Here is a 17,626-nt window from a genome sequence, read left to right as displayed (position 1 = left end):
CTCTTTCTTTCTTTCTTTCTTTCTTTCTTTCTTTCTTTCTTTCTTTCTTTCTTCCTTTCTTTCTTTCTCTTTCCAGAGAACTGTAAGCTGGAGGTGCTGAGATGGGAGAGTGTCAGACATATATAAAGCACAGCAGTGCAGCTAGAGTAAAAATAAAAATCTGGTTTTTGAAAAGCTACAATTGTTGTACAAATGAAAATAAAACAGAACCTGAAGCTTCTTTACAACAAAGCCCATTTACCCAGTATTTTTGGGTCCTGGTTGAGAACATGGCTATAGTGGCAAACACATATCAATTTAAATGCAGGTTTCACAACATGCTAGCAAGTCTTAGCCCAGACTTTTTGAGAAAATTTTATAATCTCTACATGTAGCAGGTGCTTAGGGTTATTGTGAAAATTAAATGAGACTACCACAAACAAGGTACTTAGCATTGTATCTGACCTACAGAGAAAGAAAACACAATAAGAAATGTTACTTGCATACATGACAGATTAATATAGTTGCTGCTATAACCACAGAACTAGAGTATTAAATGGAATAGAGTCAAGTGGAAATGAGAGATGTACATACTTTAATTAGTAAGGAAGATGAACTTTTAAAAAGCTAACAATAGCTGAAAAACGCATAGACAAAAAATAGATTTACATGAACTATGAAAACATGTACCAAAAATTTAAAAAATATATATATGTAGAGTCTCCTTAGGGAAAAGCTAAGCAACATTTTAAATATTGAAAGTGCTCTTTGGATGGGGAATATAGAGGGTGTGGGGGTGAGCCGTGTTGGAGTTCGCATTGGTCTGTTCAAGGGACCATCAGTGAATGTTCTAGAATATCTATATAGGAAGGGTTTTGGAAATGGATTTAGAGAAAGTCAAGAAACAGACTTTTTGAAAGTGTTTTTTGAAAAGCAAACCCTAGATGTTTATTTGAGATAACTGATGGAGGTAAGGTGGGGTAGGGTGGTGGGATATGGAGATTATGGGGGAACTGACATCATCCTTTGATCTGAATAATTGCCTCACAGGCTGTGGTCAGACCTGAGACTCTCCTCTACACACTCAGATCACAAGGGGTTCATGACTGCAGGAAGACTGCTGTGTTAGGGTGACATAGGGAGAATTGCACCTGTCTCCTTGGGTTGTGCTATGCCTCGAGGAATTCTGTTAACAGAAAGGATATACCCATCTTCAGTTGTGACTTCATACTCCTCACAAGGGTAGCCTTTGTGTTGGATGATTTCACTCTAAGAAAAAGGAGCACAAATTCAGTTTTGAGTTCAGTCCTATATTCTTAACCCTCCCAAAGTAAGAGTGGATTCCTTGATGTTGGAAGATTTAGATAAGTAAGTCCATGTTTTTTCCCAGCTAATTGTGTTACCTTCAAAATGTCAGCCAACCCTCTCCAGACCTCACTTTCTTTGTCTTTGATATGGAGACTAGACTAGAACAATGGTTCTCAAAGTGTGGCTCCTAAAAGCAAAGCATCAGCATCACCTGACCACTTGTTGGAAATTCACATTCTCAGCTCCCAATCAAACCTACGGAATCAGGAAGTCTGAGGATAGTACCTAGCCATTTGTGTTTCAAAAGCCCATTAAGAAATTCCCAAGCACTCTCTTGTTTGAGATACATTTATTCCAAATCTGGGGGACATCAGAATCATCCGGAGCACTTACATACATGAGTATTTGAGCCCGCTTCAGGTTAGAGACCAGGTGATTCTAATACATGGGGGGCTAGGGAGGTGCCTGCTCCAGGACAACCTACAAGAATCCCTAGGCCATACGATCCCTAAGGTTCTTTCCAGTTCTAAAACCACAGACCCCAAAGCAGTGATTCTTAATATTTTTAGGTTACAGATCCCTAAAGGAATTTGAGAAGATCAATAAAATGGAAGTATACATAGACACACAAACTCATTTACTTATTTACTTTTTGCATACAATTTCAGGGTTCAGATTTCAGTTTCCTTATTGTCTGTATATAGACATTTAGTCAAGAACTTCTGTTCTACAGTTACATGTAGAAACTCTTTGGAATAGATGAAGCTGCAGAGATCTTCTAAGCATCCGTGCTGTTCTTAACCACTGTCTTCAGAGGACGGAGCTATTTCTATTAGGAGATGCTTTGAAAAAAGAGAGAAGAAAACCAGGAGACAATTGCCTGGTATAGAATAAAGGACAAAAAAGCATAGTCATTAAAAGAAAGGCCCTGGGGTCCCACTGCTTGAATTTTCATCCTGGATCTGACACTAGTACATGAATTAGCTGTAAGATGTTGAGAAATTTAATGTGTGTGTCACTATTGTGTCCTTAACATGAAGGAATTTATTGGCCAGTAGTTCTCAGAGTTACACAGCATAATGTAATGTTCAACATTGAAAGAGACAAATATGTCTGTATTTGATACTTACACACTGTATGTATGCTGTGAAAAATTGTACTATACTTCACAAAATAATAAAAACATTCCAGGAAAATGAATTACTTGGGAGGTCTTTTTTTTTTTCTTTCTTTCTTTTGGAGTAAGAGATTTTTGCTATAGGGTATGTGTGCTCACTGGAGAGACAGATAGAAAGTGAGAAATCGACTCCCAGGGTAGTGGCCATGCTGCAATCCTTCTCCTCCATTCTCCTCTCGGGATTTTGGGTGCACATGCACATGCACACAGCATGAGTTTTAAGCTGCTGGGTCTAGGAGTCGAACCACATAGGAGTTCAGTGGTGCAACTATTATTTCATCTGCTGGCCCCACTTGGAAGGCTTTTTAAAAAGTAGATTGCTGGGGCCATCAGGTGGTGTGGTGATTAAGGCACTGGACTCCCACATGGCTGACTGCAGTTGGAGCCCCAGATTTGGTGGCTTACTTTCTCACTTTCCCTCTCACTGTCTTTCTCTGGTCAAATTAAAAATAATAACAGTGATAAATATCATTAAATAAATAATTCTTTAAGAAATATAGATTGCTGGAACCAACTCTCAGAATCTTTGTTATCATAGCTCTGGTAAGATCTTAAGAACTGACATTTCTAACAAGATCCCAAATGATGCTGATGCTACCTGTCTGGGGACCATCTTGAATGGAGGACTTCGGACAAGTGTGTATTGAGAAGATACATGTCATGTGTCACATTAGGAGTAAAGATGTGAGTAAAGACAGGAATGAAGGAATTATTAGTGAGAACGCCATAAACAGAACTAGTCAGGTCAGACCGTATGGAAGGAGGATATCAATGTATATTTTTAAAACTAACAATGGTAAATAAACTCCAATGTATATTTTTGAGACAAGATACTAAAATTGGCAAGAGAGAAATGTCAGGTTACTTATAAAGGCTATCCTATCAGGCTAACCTCAGATCTCTCATCAGAAATAATCTGAGCAAGGAAGAAATGGGAGAAAATATTCAAACTGTTAAGTGAAAAACAGCTTCAACCAAGAATACTATACCCAGCAAGATTATCTTTCATATGGAAAGAAAGGATAAAAACATTCTCAGATAAACAAGACCTGAAAGAATTTGCCAGTAGCAGACCAACTCTGCAAGAAGTTCTGAAAAGAGTGTTCTACTAAGAAAACTAAAGACACATAAAGAAAGAAGAGAACTCAAAGGCAACCAAGAAAATGACCAATTTAATGCTAGGAACAAGAAATATCAATAATAACATTGAATGTTAACTTCCAGGATTTAAACGGAAAGATTGGACCAGAGCAACACTGCACATTCAACACAAGAGAGTTTGAACATAAGACTGAACTGGCAAAATAGAATTTTATGACTTTTTGAGTGAAACATTACTGATTTTTTTCTTTTACTATGCTTTGTTTTCCTAATTTAAGCATTTTACTTTCTTTTGAGTTGTTAATAGTTCTGGCAATTTGTTAAATTATTTTCTTGTTTGTTTTTTTAAAGGAAAACATAAACTTTTCTTCCTTCCTGACCTCTCTGTAACTGGAAAATGTTAGAGAGTATTCTTACTTTTGTGGCAGAAGGGTTATGTGCATAAATTCGTTTGAGAGTATTCTTACTTTTGTGGCAGAAGGATTATGTGCATAAATTCAATAATGCTTGTTGCATTGAATCAGAAATTAGAAATACTCATTATTGGACAGGGCTTTGGCTGTAATATCATACCTGAAGATTAATTAGAAAACTATGGAACTAAGGTGGATCTCAAGTAAGCTAACAGAGGATGACCTGGCACCATATAGTTCTGCCTGGCAGAGATGATTAGAGAAGATATATGAAAGAATTTATAATATAAAATAACCTGGACTTTTCCAGCCCAGCATTGTAATCAGTAGATATTGCAAAAGAGCAACCACACCCGAGGATTACCTTGAGAAAGATTTTGAAGGAAGAAAAAGACATTGATATTTGCTAGCAGATGGTATATCACAGAATACTTGGTAGGCAGGGCTGAATTGAGAAGGTTTATGTGTGACTTGTGTGCTGGGCATTTGCTTTTCAACAATTTGAGTAGTTGACATGTAAATATTTTCTCAAAAATATTTTAAACCATACTGTTTCTGTTGTTATAGAATCACAAACAAAATTATAAGAAATACTTTGAACATTATCTTTAAAATTCAGTATTCTGAAATTTTGAAAGTTGCTTTTTAACTTTCAAGAACTATGGCTGATGAGCAAAAAATTTTGTGACATATAAAGTAAATGTAGAAAAATGTAGAAATAAATAAATAAATGGAAAAAGAAAAAAAAATACATGAATAAAGACAGTTGTATACTCAAATATCGGATAAGCCATGTCTATCAGTATGAAGAATAAAACCAAACCTGGATACTCTGTGTGGTACTGAGCATACTCAGTGGGTGGGGAGTGGGAACATTGTCTTTGTATGTGGCTAGATTCTCTTCATTCCAAAACTAGAGGAGTTTGTGTTGGACATAATCAGAGCAGAAGGATGAATTGCTAAACTCTCAGGGCAAATGATCAAAAGATAGTCACTCATGGGAACGGTCAAAAGAAACCTGATATTTAGCATAATTCAGATTCAGACTAATTCTATGGCCTGTCAAAATTTAGAACCATGTAAGGTAGCTTCTATAAAAAGGGTCTTACCTCTGTATAAATGCATGTTAAAGTTCCAGTTTCTGTGGGAAATTGGATAGATCTACGGGGCATGGACATTGCACAAATCATCTTACTCATCTAAAGGTGGCTTCTTCTCCTTCCCATCTGTGAGGGTTTGTTGTATGGTGGTTATAATTACAGCCTTTGTATTTAGGTAGTCTTGAATTTAAATTGCAGCTCTGCCATGTAGCAGTGGCATAACCTCATTTAACTTGCTTAACCACTTTAGTTTCAGTTCCTTGATTTTTTTTTTTTTTTTAGATGGGGATGATTATATCTGCTGCATAGAGCAGTGAAGGTAAATAAGGCACCAAGTAAAATAGTATCTTGATGGCTTTTATCACCACGTGGGGTAAGTGTTACTATATGGTGGCCATTACCCAAACCCACTATAAAATTTAAAAGAAAAAAAAATTCTGGGAGATCTAAAGAGATGAATTATCATTCATGACTTTGACTCAGAACAGCTTCTCTAGCACTAACTCGGTGTTGTTTTATTGCTATTCAGCAGGGTTGCGATCCAGATCAGGATCAAGTGAGTAGATTAGAACGATACAGGATGCTACTAGTAGGGGGTGCCCTGATGGTGAGAAGTGAAGGTTCACACTTTTACAGTATGGAAGAAAGCAGAAAATAGAATAAAAAGCAGAGACAAAGTGTGACTAAATAAGGCTTTGTGATTATCCCAAAATACCTTGATTATTTCTCTGCTCATAAGATGAACTTAATGCTCAAGACAAAGGCAAATTGTGTTTGAAGCCCAAAGGGCCTAACTCATTCACCTAAGTTTATTTGAGGAGACCACAGATCCATGAACATCCAGGTTAGCATTCTTTCTAGTTCAACATGCTCCATCCTCACTGTACTCTTCTAGCCTGGATCACCACCACAAGCAAAAATAATGCATACTGCAGATAACACATAAATGCAAAAGTTAACATGTACGGTACTTCATTTTCCCCAACCATTTTCCCTCAACTTACAACATTCATGAATGCTTCCGGGTCCACAGCGATAGTAGGCATGTGTCCAGAATTCACATTTCTTTGAAATAAATACACCACCAGAACCAGAAGCCACATCTCCACTCTGCGTAAAACAATCCACTCTCTTGAGAAGATTTCTGACATGGTCCAACATCTGCATTTATTACTTCCTGGTGCTATAGCAACAAATCCTAAAATCAGAAGAAATATCTGCAGGTTTAAAAACTCTTTTGTGTATTTTCCAGCTACAATTCCTCCTCCAAATTCTGAAGCAAATTAAGGAAGCTTAGTTGATAGGAATGGAAGAACACCAAGCAGGTTGGAATATTTGCCTAGGATGTCCCAATGCCATCTGGCTCCTCCTGCTCCTCCCTCATACAATTTATAATCACCTATCCTTTAACTTCTAGGTGTGTAGTGCTTTCTTTGATGCAACCTGGAGTTTCGTTCATGTGATATAGCCCATAAAACCCCCATTCTTCATCAAGTAATAATGACTCCAAGGAGCACATGTCCCCTCACTCCTAGTTTTTAATCTTTCTTCAATATGTAGCAAGACATGATGTCTGAAGAAAACATTGCAAGTTTCTGTAATTCTAGGGCTCCAATGAATGACCATTGTCATTCAATTAAAGATAATAGGTAGTGATAAGTACTTGTATTTTAAAATCCCCCAAATTTTAAGGATATTTTATATTTTTAGTGATGGGTGAGACCATTGATAGGAGGAGAACGAATCTTCCTTGTTTAGCCCAGGTTTGCCTGACTCAATTAAACAAATATGACAACATTTCTATGTTGGGTTGTAACCATGAGTGAGTTGCTGAGAGATTGACTGGATGGTTACTGAACAATTAAATCATCTACAATAACTAAAATAATAAGCTGCAGCCTGGTTATCTTCATAAATGTCTCAGTTCAATGGAGTGAGACAATGTAAGCAATTCCTTCATCTACTGCTTGAGCAAGCCAGGAGGGTAGATTTACTTGTCATTTTAAGTAAAGTATATGTTAAAAATTAAGAAACAATATTATTTCAAGGAAAATATTTCTTTGCTTTGACATTAGATCTTCAGAGCTACGCTCACAGCAGCCATTCTGGTTTGTAGACTTTAGGAATGTAGTGGGTGAAGACGCCAAAGCTGAAACCAGAAAGATGGGTCTGTGAGCACATACCTGCCCTTATGACTCAGCCTCCTCTGGGCTGGGCTGGCTGGATAGGTGTGAAGTGGCAAGCCTGCTGTCCTTATCTGGGCCCATCTACAGTCCCCTCCATTGTTGATCTGATGCCTGCTAGAGAGGAGACATTTGACCTAATTACAGGAGCAGAGAGAATATTCTGCAGAGCCTTGGGTTTTTAGCACCCACTGAGCTCACTCTGAAGTAATGCAAAATACAATTTCAGGGAAAAAAAAAAAGAAAAATAAAACTTTCTAGCTGTTGATATTTTAGGATTCTTAAAATGTCATGTAGCCTGAAAGAAAGAAAATCTCACTCAACTTTTATTTTAGAAATATTAAATGACTAGCCCATTGTGGCTTAATTAGATGAAACTGAACTGAAAACTTAACTGAACTGAAAATAAGGTATTTTGATTCACTGTTGGGTGTTATGATCACACTAGGAAAAATATAATATTTCAATGTTGTCTTTCCTACTCAAGGAGGAAACCCCACTTACTATCAGAAAGCAATACATTTAGCTCTGTGAGAAGTTCTAGGCTGAAAATTCAGAATAATTCTTCAGTAATTTCATTATGAATTTGACAGATATCATCTATTTTTTCTGCAATACATTCAAGTGAGATAAACTCCTACAATGGATGACTGTATTTGTGAATACTATAGATACTTATTGAGAGCACTGATGGCAATAAGCTGATTAGTCCAGAAAAATATCCAATATTTTTGGTTGTAGGACTACTTTCTACTTTCTCCTCCCTCAGAGCATTTTTTTTTGTTTTTCCTTATATTTTGCAATTTTCTTGGGTACTGAGCATAACATAAAGAAAGTAGAGTTCAATGTGCCTCTCAAATTCTTTGTCACTTTGTGAACGCATAGCTATTATTTTAGGAGCAAATAAAGTCACGCCACAAGTGAGCTCAAAAAGCTACATTTTGAACAAATGTTAGGAAGAATTCTTTCTTGCTCTGGAATATTAACCATGCCCTGTCACCTTAGCCATCACAGCCCTTGGAAAGCATCAGAAGCATTACAGAGAGAGATGGAGTGGCAGCTGCGGTGACACAGTGGGAACAATGCTTGTGATGCTGAGTGTCCATGGGAACATCCTGGGACCATGATTCAAGGTCCCTCTGTACATGCCAGGTGCACACATGCCAGTGATCCAGGTTGACTGAGGCTGGGAGTGGATTGTGGTGTGAGACTCTGTCGGGGGGCGGGTGTGGGTGCCAGATTTTCTTTCTCTGAAGAAATAAACTTAAAAGAAGAAAGAAGACAAATGGAGTGTTCAAGTGAGCTCATGTCATCTCCAACTTGGAGCTGTCTACCTTATAAGATTTAATTTTAGAGATTTCTGTCAAGGAACTCTGTGAGCTTTTATTTTTTATTTTATTTTTTAAGGTTTCTGCCATCGGGTATGTGAACTTGACAAAGAGAAACAGAGAAAGACAGTGAGAAATCATCCTCCGGGGGGATGTCCATGCCTCAATCCCTTCTCCTCACTCTCCTCCTGGGATTTAGGCACACACACACACACACACACATGCATCTGGCATGATTTTCAAGCCATCAAATCTGGGAATCGAACTACGGTCAGCCATGGGGGATTTCAGCTCCTAACCATTGTGTCCTAGTTTAGTTCCATTTTTCTACAAATGTCTGAAAATAGCCTAAAGATAAAAGTTTATACAATTGTTCTTAATCATTCCTAAGTTTTGCAATCCTTTGAGAAGCTGAAGAAAGCTCTAGACTCTCCAGAAAAATGTACATATGCATATCCACACTGACTTTAATCATTTTCAATGGACTCATGGTTTTCTTGAATCCCTTCTACAGAACTCTAGAGCTCCACGAACTCAAGCTGAAGACCAGAGTGAAAGACTGCTGACCAAACGTATGGCCGACATATGTCCTGTGAAAAATGAAATCTTTCAGTTCCATTCATAGGTATCGAACTTTGCCATCTGGGCTTTAGACTGCAGATTCTCAGCCTGTGTGAGGTTTATAATTCTACTGTCATTGGTTTTGTTTTATAGCATTGGTTTCTAACATAGGGGATGTGTATTCCCTAAATGCATGTTAGGGAAGGTACACAGTACACACGTATACATTTTAATTAAAGTGAACTTAAATCATTTTCTTGTTGAAGATTTTATGAACCCATTTATGCCAGTTAATAACACTATAGACGTGGTAGAAACTGGATGAGAATTAGAACAGAGTTGCAGGACTGACTGACTCTGGGGTTGCCAAGCTCTGCCTTCACCAGAGGAAACTTTCTGCTGGCGGGGCTGGGGGCAATGAAGGGGTCCTCAGGCTGCTCCACACTTTGGCACAGATCCTATCAGACTATCACCTCCCCTGGTTTACTCCCACACTCACCAAGCAAACTTTTTGGCTACAACAAATTAGTAATTTGTTTTCAGGTGACTTGGGAAATGAGAAATAAACTACTATGAAGTAGAGACGTAAGGCATTTTGACCACTTGTGTTAGGAATAGCCTCCCCTATAAATAATTCTACTGCTGTGCTGGCTTTTAGGTTAAAATAACCTGACTGTCTTTGGGTGTAACAGAATAGTGCATTTAGTATTGCTCTGAAGGGGGGATACTGGAAAGATCTCAATCATTCGACCTCATCTGGTGGTACACCATTCTTAAGGCACATCACTGCCTTGTTTTCCATTTTAACCCTGACCCTGAAGACCACGGAGTGAGCCTGTGTCTGAAAATGTTCTCTTAGTATTCAGGAAGGGGGTTCTTGTTATTCGTCCAGGTGGCTATTCTTTCCCATCCACCTGATCCCAGCTGTAAAGTTACAGTTCTTAGAAAAGACCTTAGTCTTCACCTTTAGTTAATCTCCCTGGTGACCCTCCTTTAAGTATTGTTCCCTTTCGGCAACTTTCTTCCTGCCTGTAATCTAGATGTCACAGACTGTGGGCATGCACTGAGTCACATTAACAGCAATGATCTGACTGGAATTCTCATTGAATCAGAATTTGTAGGAGTTCTAAAATGTCTTCAAGGGCCTCCCCTAAAATAATCCATCTGGCATCTCCTGCTATTCACAAGCAAGCTCACGCCTGTGGACATGGCTGCTCTGCTGGGCCCATGATGTTTACTCAGGATGAGGAGGGTGGCGGGAGGGGTGGGAGAGGACCAGTCCTATCTCCTGCATTAGCAACACCTACTTCCATTCTCCTCCAGGAGTCTGCTGTCTTCAGATAAACACCTGTTAGAAATGCCCTGTGTGTCTGAGACACCTGAGATTTTAAAACTACATACAGCCGTTTTGCAAAGTGGAGGAGAATTCCTCTTTTCTGTTTGAATTAGGGGTTAGAGGGCTCTCAAGTTAGTGCTTCTTTCCTCTCAATGTGGAGCTCAGTTTTATAAAACAGTTCTTTTGGGTGTTATAAACCACAGTCGAGTCCAGCGGGGACTGGGTGCCATGGGACCCATCTGTAAGTCAGAGCCAAGGCTCTTGTCAGAATCACTCTGCAACCAAATGACCAAAACCGAGTCAAACTCATACCCCTCTCTGTCCCTTCACATGGGTCGTCTTACAGAAGCTCTGAAGTCCTCACCCAAATGGGTGTTCGGTTTATTCACCCTCCCAGGTTGTCAGACATGCCTTCACAAGCATGATTTTGCAATCAATATTTCAGCCACCTCTGTCAGCATGCAATGTTCTTCATATTCTGCACCCCAGTGCTGAAAGCTTGCAAGGCATTTTATACCGACGTAAGCAAACAACCTATCTCTAACTCTTCACATTGGTCTAGAATTGTTGTTTAAACACCTAAGTTCTTCAAGTTTCAAGTTCTTCCTTTCCAAAGATTGGCAGCCAATCACTTTTATACTATTCAATATACGTAGTAATTAAGAAGCCAGACCATGAAGTCTATAGTTCTATTGCTTGCTATCTGTGTGATGCTGGGAAACTTCCCTTGGCCTCTGTGCCTTCATGTGCAAGCAGTAAACAGCAGTGGTGCCTACCCTCTCTGGCTGCTGTGAGGGCTAAATGGCTGCTGCAGGGTAAGCACCCACCATCCCACAGCGATTTCGCTCCCTGCAGGTTATGGCAGTTGATTTTCTGGACAGTGTTTCCTCTATCATGGTCTAGAGAGCAGACACTTGTAAGAAAAACTGGAGTTGCTCCATTGATTCATGGGAGTACGAAACTGGGAAGAGAGAAGTAGGCGCATTTCCCAAAGACAGATTCAAGAGTGAATCCTGGCTCTGCCCTTACTGAACCAGGAATCTTGGTCAAACCATATAAACTCTCAGAGTCTCAGTTTATCTAACACTAAAATAAGATGGCATGAGAGTCAATGAATCTTGGATACCAGTGTGCCTCATGTATTCCAGAAGTTTCCAGAAGCAAACCTGGTACCTCCCTTTGTGGGTCAGCTTCACAGAGTATCAAGTTTTACCACTGTGCCACCTTCTGGCCCCTTTCAACATTTTAAACATACCTGAAGTTATGTACTTACAACATAGAGCTATCATAGATAGGCCTGTCAAAATATAATGACGTACTATCCGTCACCCTTGGTCTACTGCAATGTTTAGCTGTTAAAAACAAAATTGTCTTTACCTTTGTACATACATATTTTGTGAACACATCAGAGAATTTTTTTAGGGTCAATTAAGATATAAAACACTGGGAGAAACGTTAGATAAAGTCTACACGAAAGTCAGTCCAAATGACAGGGATTAAGAAATTGTCTCAAAAGATTGAGCCAATGCAATTTCTTATAACAGGGAATGAACATGGCTGTTTTGCCACGCCTTCCTTCTCCAGTTCTACATTTCACAAATCTTTTCAATTTTGCCAGTCTGAAGGGGTCATTGTAGTGTTAGTTTATATTTTCCTGAATTCTAATAAAACTATGAAATTTACCTTTTCAAGTTACTCACCTGTTTTCTCTTTTCTATTTTTTTTATTTTAATGTGATTGATTTGCTCAGGCCTTTTCTTTCAAGGATTGCTTGTCAATTTGTTGTTCTTAAAACAACTATGTTTTCTTTTCCTCTTTTAAAAATGTTGCTTGGGGTACCTTTCATTAGTTATTATTTCATCATAGAGGAATGTTAAAATGTTACAAAATTGTCTTTTGAGTGTTTAATTTTTATTTTCTAGGTTTTCTGTTTGTCTTAGGCAGGTCTTTATCCATGGTCATATATATATATATATATATATATATATAATTTATATTTTTCAATTTTATAATAATGATTACAATTTGGAATTCTAGACTATTTGAAACGTATTTTTCAGTCTGGGTTGGCGTTGACTCTGATTTTTTTTCTAACTAGTTATTCAACCTTTAACTGCATCACTTACTATATTGTCTCTTCTGATCTACTACGATGAATGTCACTTTTGCTCCTTGAGAAATCTGACATCTCAGAGAGATCACACGACTCCTAAAGTAATGCTTCTATGCCAGGAGTGATTTCCTTTTCCACAGAGCGTTTGGCAATGTGTGGAGGAAGTTGTGCTTGTCACACTAGGGGAGTGGTGCTGACATCTAGTGGTAGAGGCTGGGGATGATGCTAAACATCCTAACACGCACGGAACAGATCCTACCACCACCACCACCAATCCGACAAGCAAGAATTATCTGTCCTCAAATATTAGCAGTGCTGATATTGAGAAAACAAGAACTCATCATAGAGGATGAACTTAGGTCTGAGAAGAAAATTAAACACCCTACTGAAGAACATGGTTTTTAAAATGATTAGCTTTGGTATGTGTTGCTAAGTCTTCTAAAAGTTATTTGTATATCAGCTTGTCATCATGATTTAGTAGTTATTTATTTTCCATGTGAGCAAAAATTTCTCATAGTTTCTTTTGGGTGCAATTTTAGTTCATTTCTGCAATATGCTCCCTTTTCTCCATGACACTGAAATGTGTTATTCTCATCAATTCTAGAAAGGATTGTGTAATCCTCTGGACAACCAATGCGTTTACTAACTGTGTGTTCTTTTCAGAACACGGATTTTCATCAGGCCAGGTGGGACTGATGTTTTCCACTTTGTTTTTACTTCTTGTGTTCAAGAAAATGAGACTCAGAATCACCAGAAAACTGGTGACAATTATTTTAGGACCCATCCTACAGCTAGTATAGCAGAAATTCCAGGTTTAGGGCTTAAGAACCTGTATTTTCATCAAGTAAGCCAAATAATTCTGAGACTTAGCTGGGTGTGGGGCCACTGTGTTACACACTTATAGACATCCTTGCAGGGAGAAATGCTTTAATCTCTCAAAGCAAACGTTCCCAGTTTGGCATCTTCCCCAGAGAGGAACTTGAGAAAGTAAGCAAGAGTGGGGTTTTCTAAGGTTAAAGATTTTCCTGAGTTAGCAGCATCAAAAATGTAGTAAAATGATGATTCATAATAACCATGACCGTTTTGAGATTTGAAAATGTGTAAGGAGCAACTGTGGGGGTTTGAAAACAAGCATGCAGGTTACTCATTTTTGTGACAGGTAATGATAGACTATGCTAGTTTAGTTTTCTTTCATCTCAAAGTGGATTTAAACACTAATTAAGCATCATAAAACCAGCTGGAATCTAACAGGTAAATACAGCCAAGCTGATCACGTGGATTTGGGTTGCAGGATGCCAACTAGAAATGCCGTGACTCACCTAATGGTACCTGTGGAAGCATTTTTGCTTCATGTGTAATTTCAAATGCATACATTAGACGTCAATTGCAAAACATCAGTGTAAAACATTCATTAACTTTTGCTGGAAACTTGGAGTAAAATTTCCTCTGCTCTCTTGTGTAATTGAAGAGAATTGGAGTGATTAAAACTTTACTAATTTAAAAAGAGTTATGATTTTAACTACTTATCTGTTTAGGTATTATCATATTACAGAGCAATAAGACAGAGCTCCAAAGTGTCATCTGGGATGGACATAATCAGAGTCCCACCATTGCCACCTCATCTTTAATTGCGGACATCACCAAAATAGCTGTATCTTTATCACCTTCACTCCATAATGCACAAGGATTATACATCTGAATTTTACATGATAAATGTATACCAGCCATCTACCACTCATTTCCTTTATGTGTGCTGGAACCTGTGTGATTTTTTGTTGTTGTTGAAAATTGTTTTTGCTTCTAATAATGTTTTAAAGTCACTGGGTGAGATGGTTTCTATAATCCTTCCCTCCTTTGACATTATATATGAATCCTTTATGAAAAAAACTAGAAAGTATGACATCAAAGAGTTCTTGGAGAAATGGTATTAAAGTAAAAGATGATTTGCATGTGAAAAAACTAGTTGAAATCCATGCATAGTAGTTTCTTTTTAGTACACATTTTTCATGACATATTGAAGGTCCCTCATTCTTACATTGACACTCATTGAGATGTGGGAAATTTTGATGTGGGCAATAAAGAAAAGGCCAGGGATTATTTAAGGCCTGGAGCCTTTGAAGGAGAATCAGGCTTGGGTGGCTTCCAGATTTAGGGTTTGGTATCAGCCAGGAAACAATACCAAGCATAAAGAAGGGAGAGGGAAACTGACAATGGGAGGGACACCTCCCCCCCCCAAGACACCAGTGTGGCAGGTGCAATTCTCTTAAAGCTATAGAAGAAAGTTGCTCCTTCTTCCTCACACTCTCTCTGAATGTGTAATACCTAATATCTAATGAAGAATGAAACTGGGGGTCAGAAAAGACTCTTGGGCCTCTGGGTTTGTTTAACATGTTTTCACAAGGCCACCAGAGGGGTAAGCATGGGGATGTGTAGGTTTAGTTATGGGTCCTGGAAATACTAACTGAAGGCCTAAAGTCACAGGGTAACCTAGCGGGGAGGCTTGCCTAGAATAGACTATGGAGAATGATGGTATCCAACAGACCTCCGTTCAAATCCAAGCTCTGCCTTTCCCCAGCTAAGGGTCTTTGGACAGTGTTTTGGTTTTCAGTTTGCTTACCCAAAAGTTGATAATAACAACACCTTCCTCTCAGGAATGTTGTAAAGCCTAAGTAAAATACATGTGTGAAGTATCCGGCCAAGTGCCTGGTACAGAGACGCTACTTTATGTGTTGTTGCTCTTTACTGTTGTTGTTAATACGATCACTTGGATCAACATCAGCTCATAGGCTGAAGGTGGAAAGACAGAAAATAAAGCTGACTACTTAGAAATCTTCTATCCCATTTTTCTGTTAAAGTCTATAAAGTGCTCGGGACAGGAAATCCCAATAGTCCATGCTCGTTAGTAGTTCTGGTTGGCCGGTCTAGGTTTAATAAAGCTGCTATAGTCACTGTGGGCTTGGACTCAACACTTACTGTTTTCCCAGGCCACCAGAGGGATAAGCATAAGGCATGTGCACTTTACTAACTAAAGCCTAAAGCCATAGGGTCACCTGGCAGGAAGTCTCACCTAGAAGATACAACAAAGAATAATAGAACCCAACAGTCGTAGGTTCAAATCCATGCTCTGCCGTTCACCAGCTATAGACTCATGGTAAGTGATTTGGAAGTTCTTTGCTAAATGTACTTTAAGGCCACACAGATTGATCATTCATATTGATTAAATTGTCAAACCTATTGTTGACTAACAGCGGACCATGAGATGATTATGAAACAGACAAAAAACTTTGAAAAGGCCTTTTATGTTTTGTCATAATTAGTATTGCCCATCTACTGCATATTTCTGAAATATGAAAATACTGACACTAGCAGTGTTTTTAAATTCATCCGAATGTTATGAAAAAATTCTACTTCCCCTCCCTTAAGAAGTTGCTCTATTTCCACAGTATCTCTTTTTTCCCTTTTTGCCCCCAAGAGATGGAAGACAAACACAAGTCAAGAGGAAGACAAGTACATTCTCTCAGTTATCACATGAAATATGAAATAAAAAGATTCTTTTCTCTCTCTCTCCCTTAAAATTACCACTTATTTTATTCCTTTTTACTCACTCAAACTTGCAATTAATTCCCTTCAAAAATACTTATTCTTCTCACTGTAAACTTTTATAACTTTCTGGTGGGAAATTTAGCCATAGGTATAAAATGTGTAAATATTCTTTAATAAGAAATTTATTTTTAAGAGCTGCCCATGGTGAACAAAAACATTTATAAGGGACTGGCCCCATGGTCTAGTGGTTATGGAAGCCAAATGCCATGTGACTGACGGCATTTTGAATCATGGTCACAGCAGCTGGGGAAACATGCTGAGGGAGTGTGTGTGCATATCCCAAATCCTGATGGGATAAAGAAATGGAGGAGAATCAATAGCAGGATGACCACACTCCACTGGGAGGTGATTTTCTCTCTCTCCCTCTCTGTCTCTGGTAAGCACAAATGCTCTCTGACTACTATAAAAAATTATAAGAAAAATAATGAAAAATTAGAAATAACATAAACAGCTGTGTGAGTGACATGGTTACATACATTCTAGTTCACCCTTATAACAGAATACTATTCATTCATTGCAAAAATGTTGTAGAGGTATGTTGTCATAGGTAATGCAAAAGTGTCTATGTTTTTGAGGGAGATAAGAGCTACCAGCATTTAGTAAAATAATGGTTAAATTATAAATGGACATGAACGGAAATTGGACCAGAGAGAAAGCTATCAAAATCTTAGCCAAGTAGGTTTCTTCTGGTGTTATAAAGGTATTGGTTATCATTGATCGTTTTTTGTTAGCTATTGTTTTCTAAAATGTCTATAATAAACAGATTCTATCTTTGCCGATAGACACAAAATACAATAATAATAATAATTTTTTTAGTTTAAGAAAATATTCCCAGTTCTCTATTTTTATATAAGAGAAAGGCAGTACAGTTTAGGAGGAGAAAGAATTACAACTATGACCCACCTCAATGCAATGCCGTTTGCGGAAGGAGGGCTGGTTCAGGAGTGTGGTCACTTTAGGTCGGATGCAACAGTATAAAGTGAGGCCAAAGCAGTAGAGGCACAGGACACTGGTCATGCAGAACTTCCCCTGTAATCAGCCATCTCCTTAGCAACCAGCTCCACTGCCTCAGGCCTGAATTCCTCTGTAGTTGTATTTGTCTACAAGGCCTGCTGGTGGAAGAGGTGAGTCCCTGAACTCACGTGGACACTCTGGTAGAAGCCTACATAGCCAGGCAATTCAAAGTAGAAGAGGGGTAGGTGCATAGGGAAGAAGCAATAAAGCGATAGGGAGTTCAGATAGGGAGATGATCCTTCCAGTTTGAAGAAGAGGATGGGCTGTACCGAGTGTGAGGAGGGTCAAGGATTTCTTTATGACGAAGGTAGTTTTCCTTCAGGGATTTTGCAAGGAATTTCATCAAGAAGCATTTATGTGGGAGTCTTATCGCGGCCAACACTTTAGGTTTTTCCTGATGACATCATTAT

The 17,626-nt window shown here is 38.5% G+C and overlaps 1 protein-coding gene across 1 annotated transcript in view; it reads right to left on the bottom strand.

Annotated features, from left to right (window-relative positions):
* LIPM (lipase family member M) overlaps positions 1 to 17,167 on the bottom strand; it is a 30,736-nt gene extending 13,569 nt beyond the window's left edge. The window contains exons 1-6 of the mRNA XM_006147697.2: positions 17,106 to 17,167; positions 7,262 to 7,378; positions 6,083 to 6,276; positions 1,131 to 1,248; positions 612 to 616; positions 428 to 444 (exon numbers count right to left, since the gene is read on the bottom strand). Coding sequence (XP_006147759.1) covers positions 428 to 444; positions 612 to 616; positions 1,131 to 1,248; positions 6,083 to 6,229 — 287 coding nt within the window. The 5' untranslated portion in view covers positions 6,230 to 6,276; positions 7,262 to 7,378; positions 17,106 to 17,167. The remainder of the gene's footprint in view (positions 1 to 427; positions 445 to 611; positions 617 to 1,130; positions 1,249 to 6,082; positions 6,277 to 7,261; positions 7,379 to 17,105) is intronic.
* Between the last annotated feature and the right edge of the window lie 459 nt (positions 17,168 to 17,626).

The sequence above is a fragment of the Tupaia chinensis genome, unplaced genomic scaffold (genome assembly GCF_000334495.1).
Source record: "Tupaia chinensis unplaced genomic scaffold, TupChi_1.0 Scaffold000217_1, whole genome shotgun sequence".
Lineage (NCBI taxonomy): Eukaryota > Metazoa > Chordata > Mammalia > Scandentia > Tupaiidae > Tupaia > Tupaia belangeri.
Note: the sequence above shows the minus strand (reverse complement) of the source record. Positions and strands in the feature narration are given on the sequence as shown.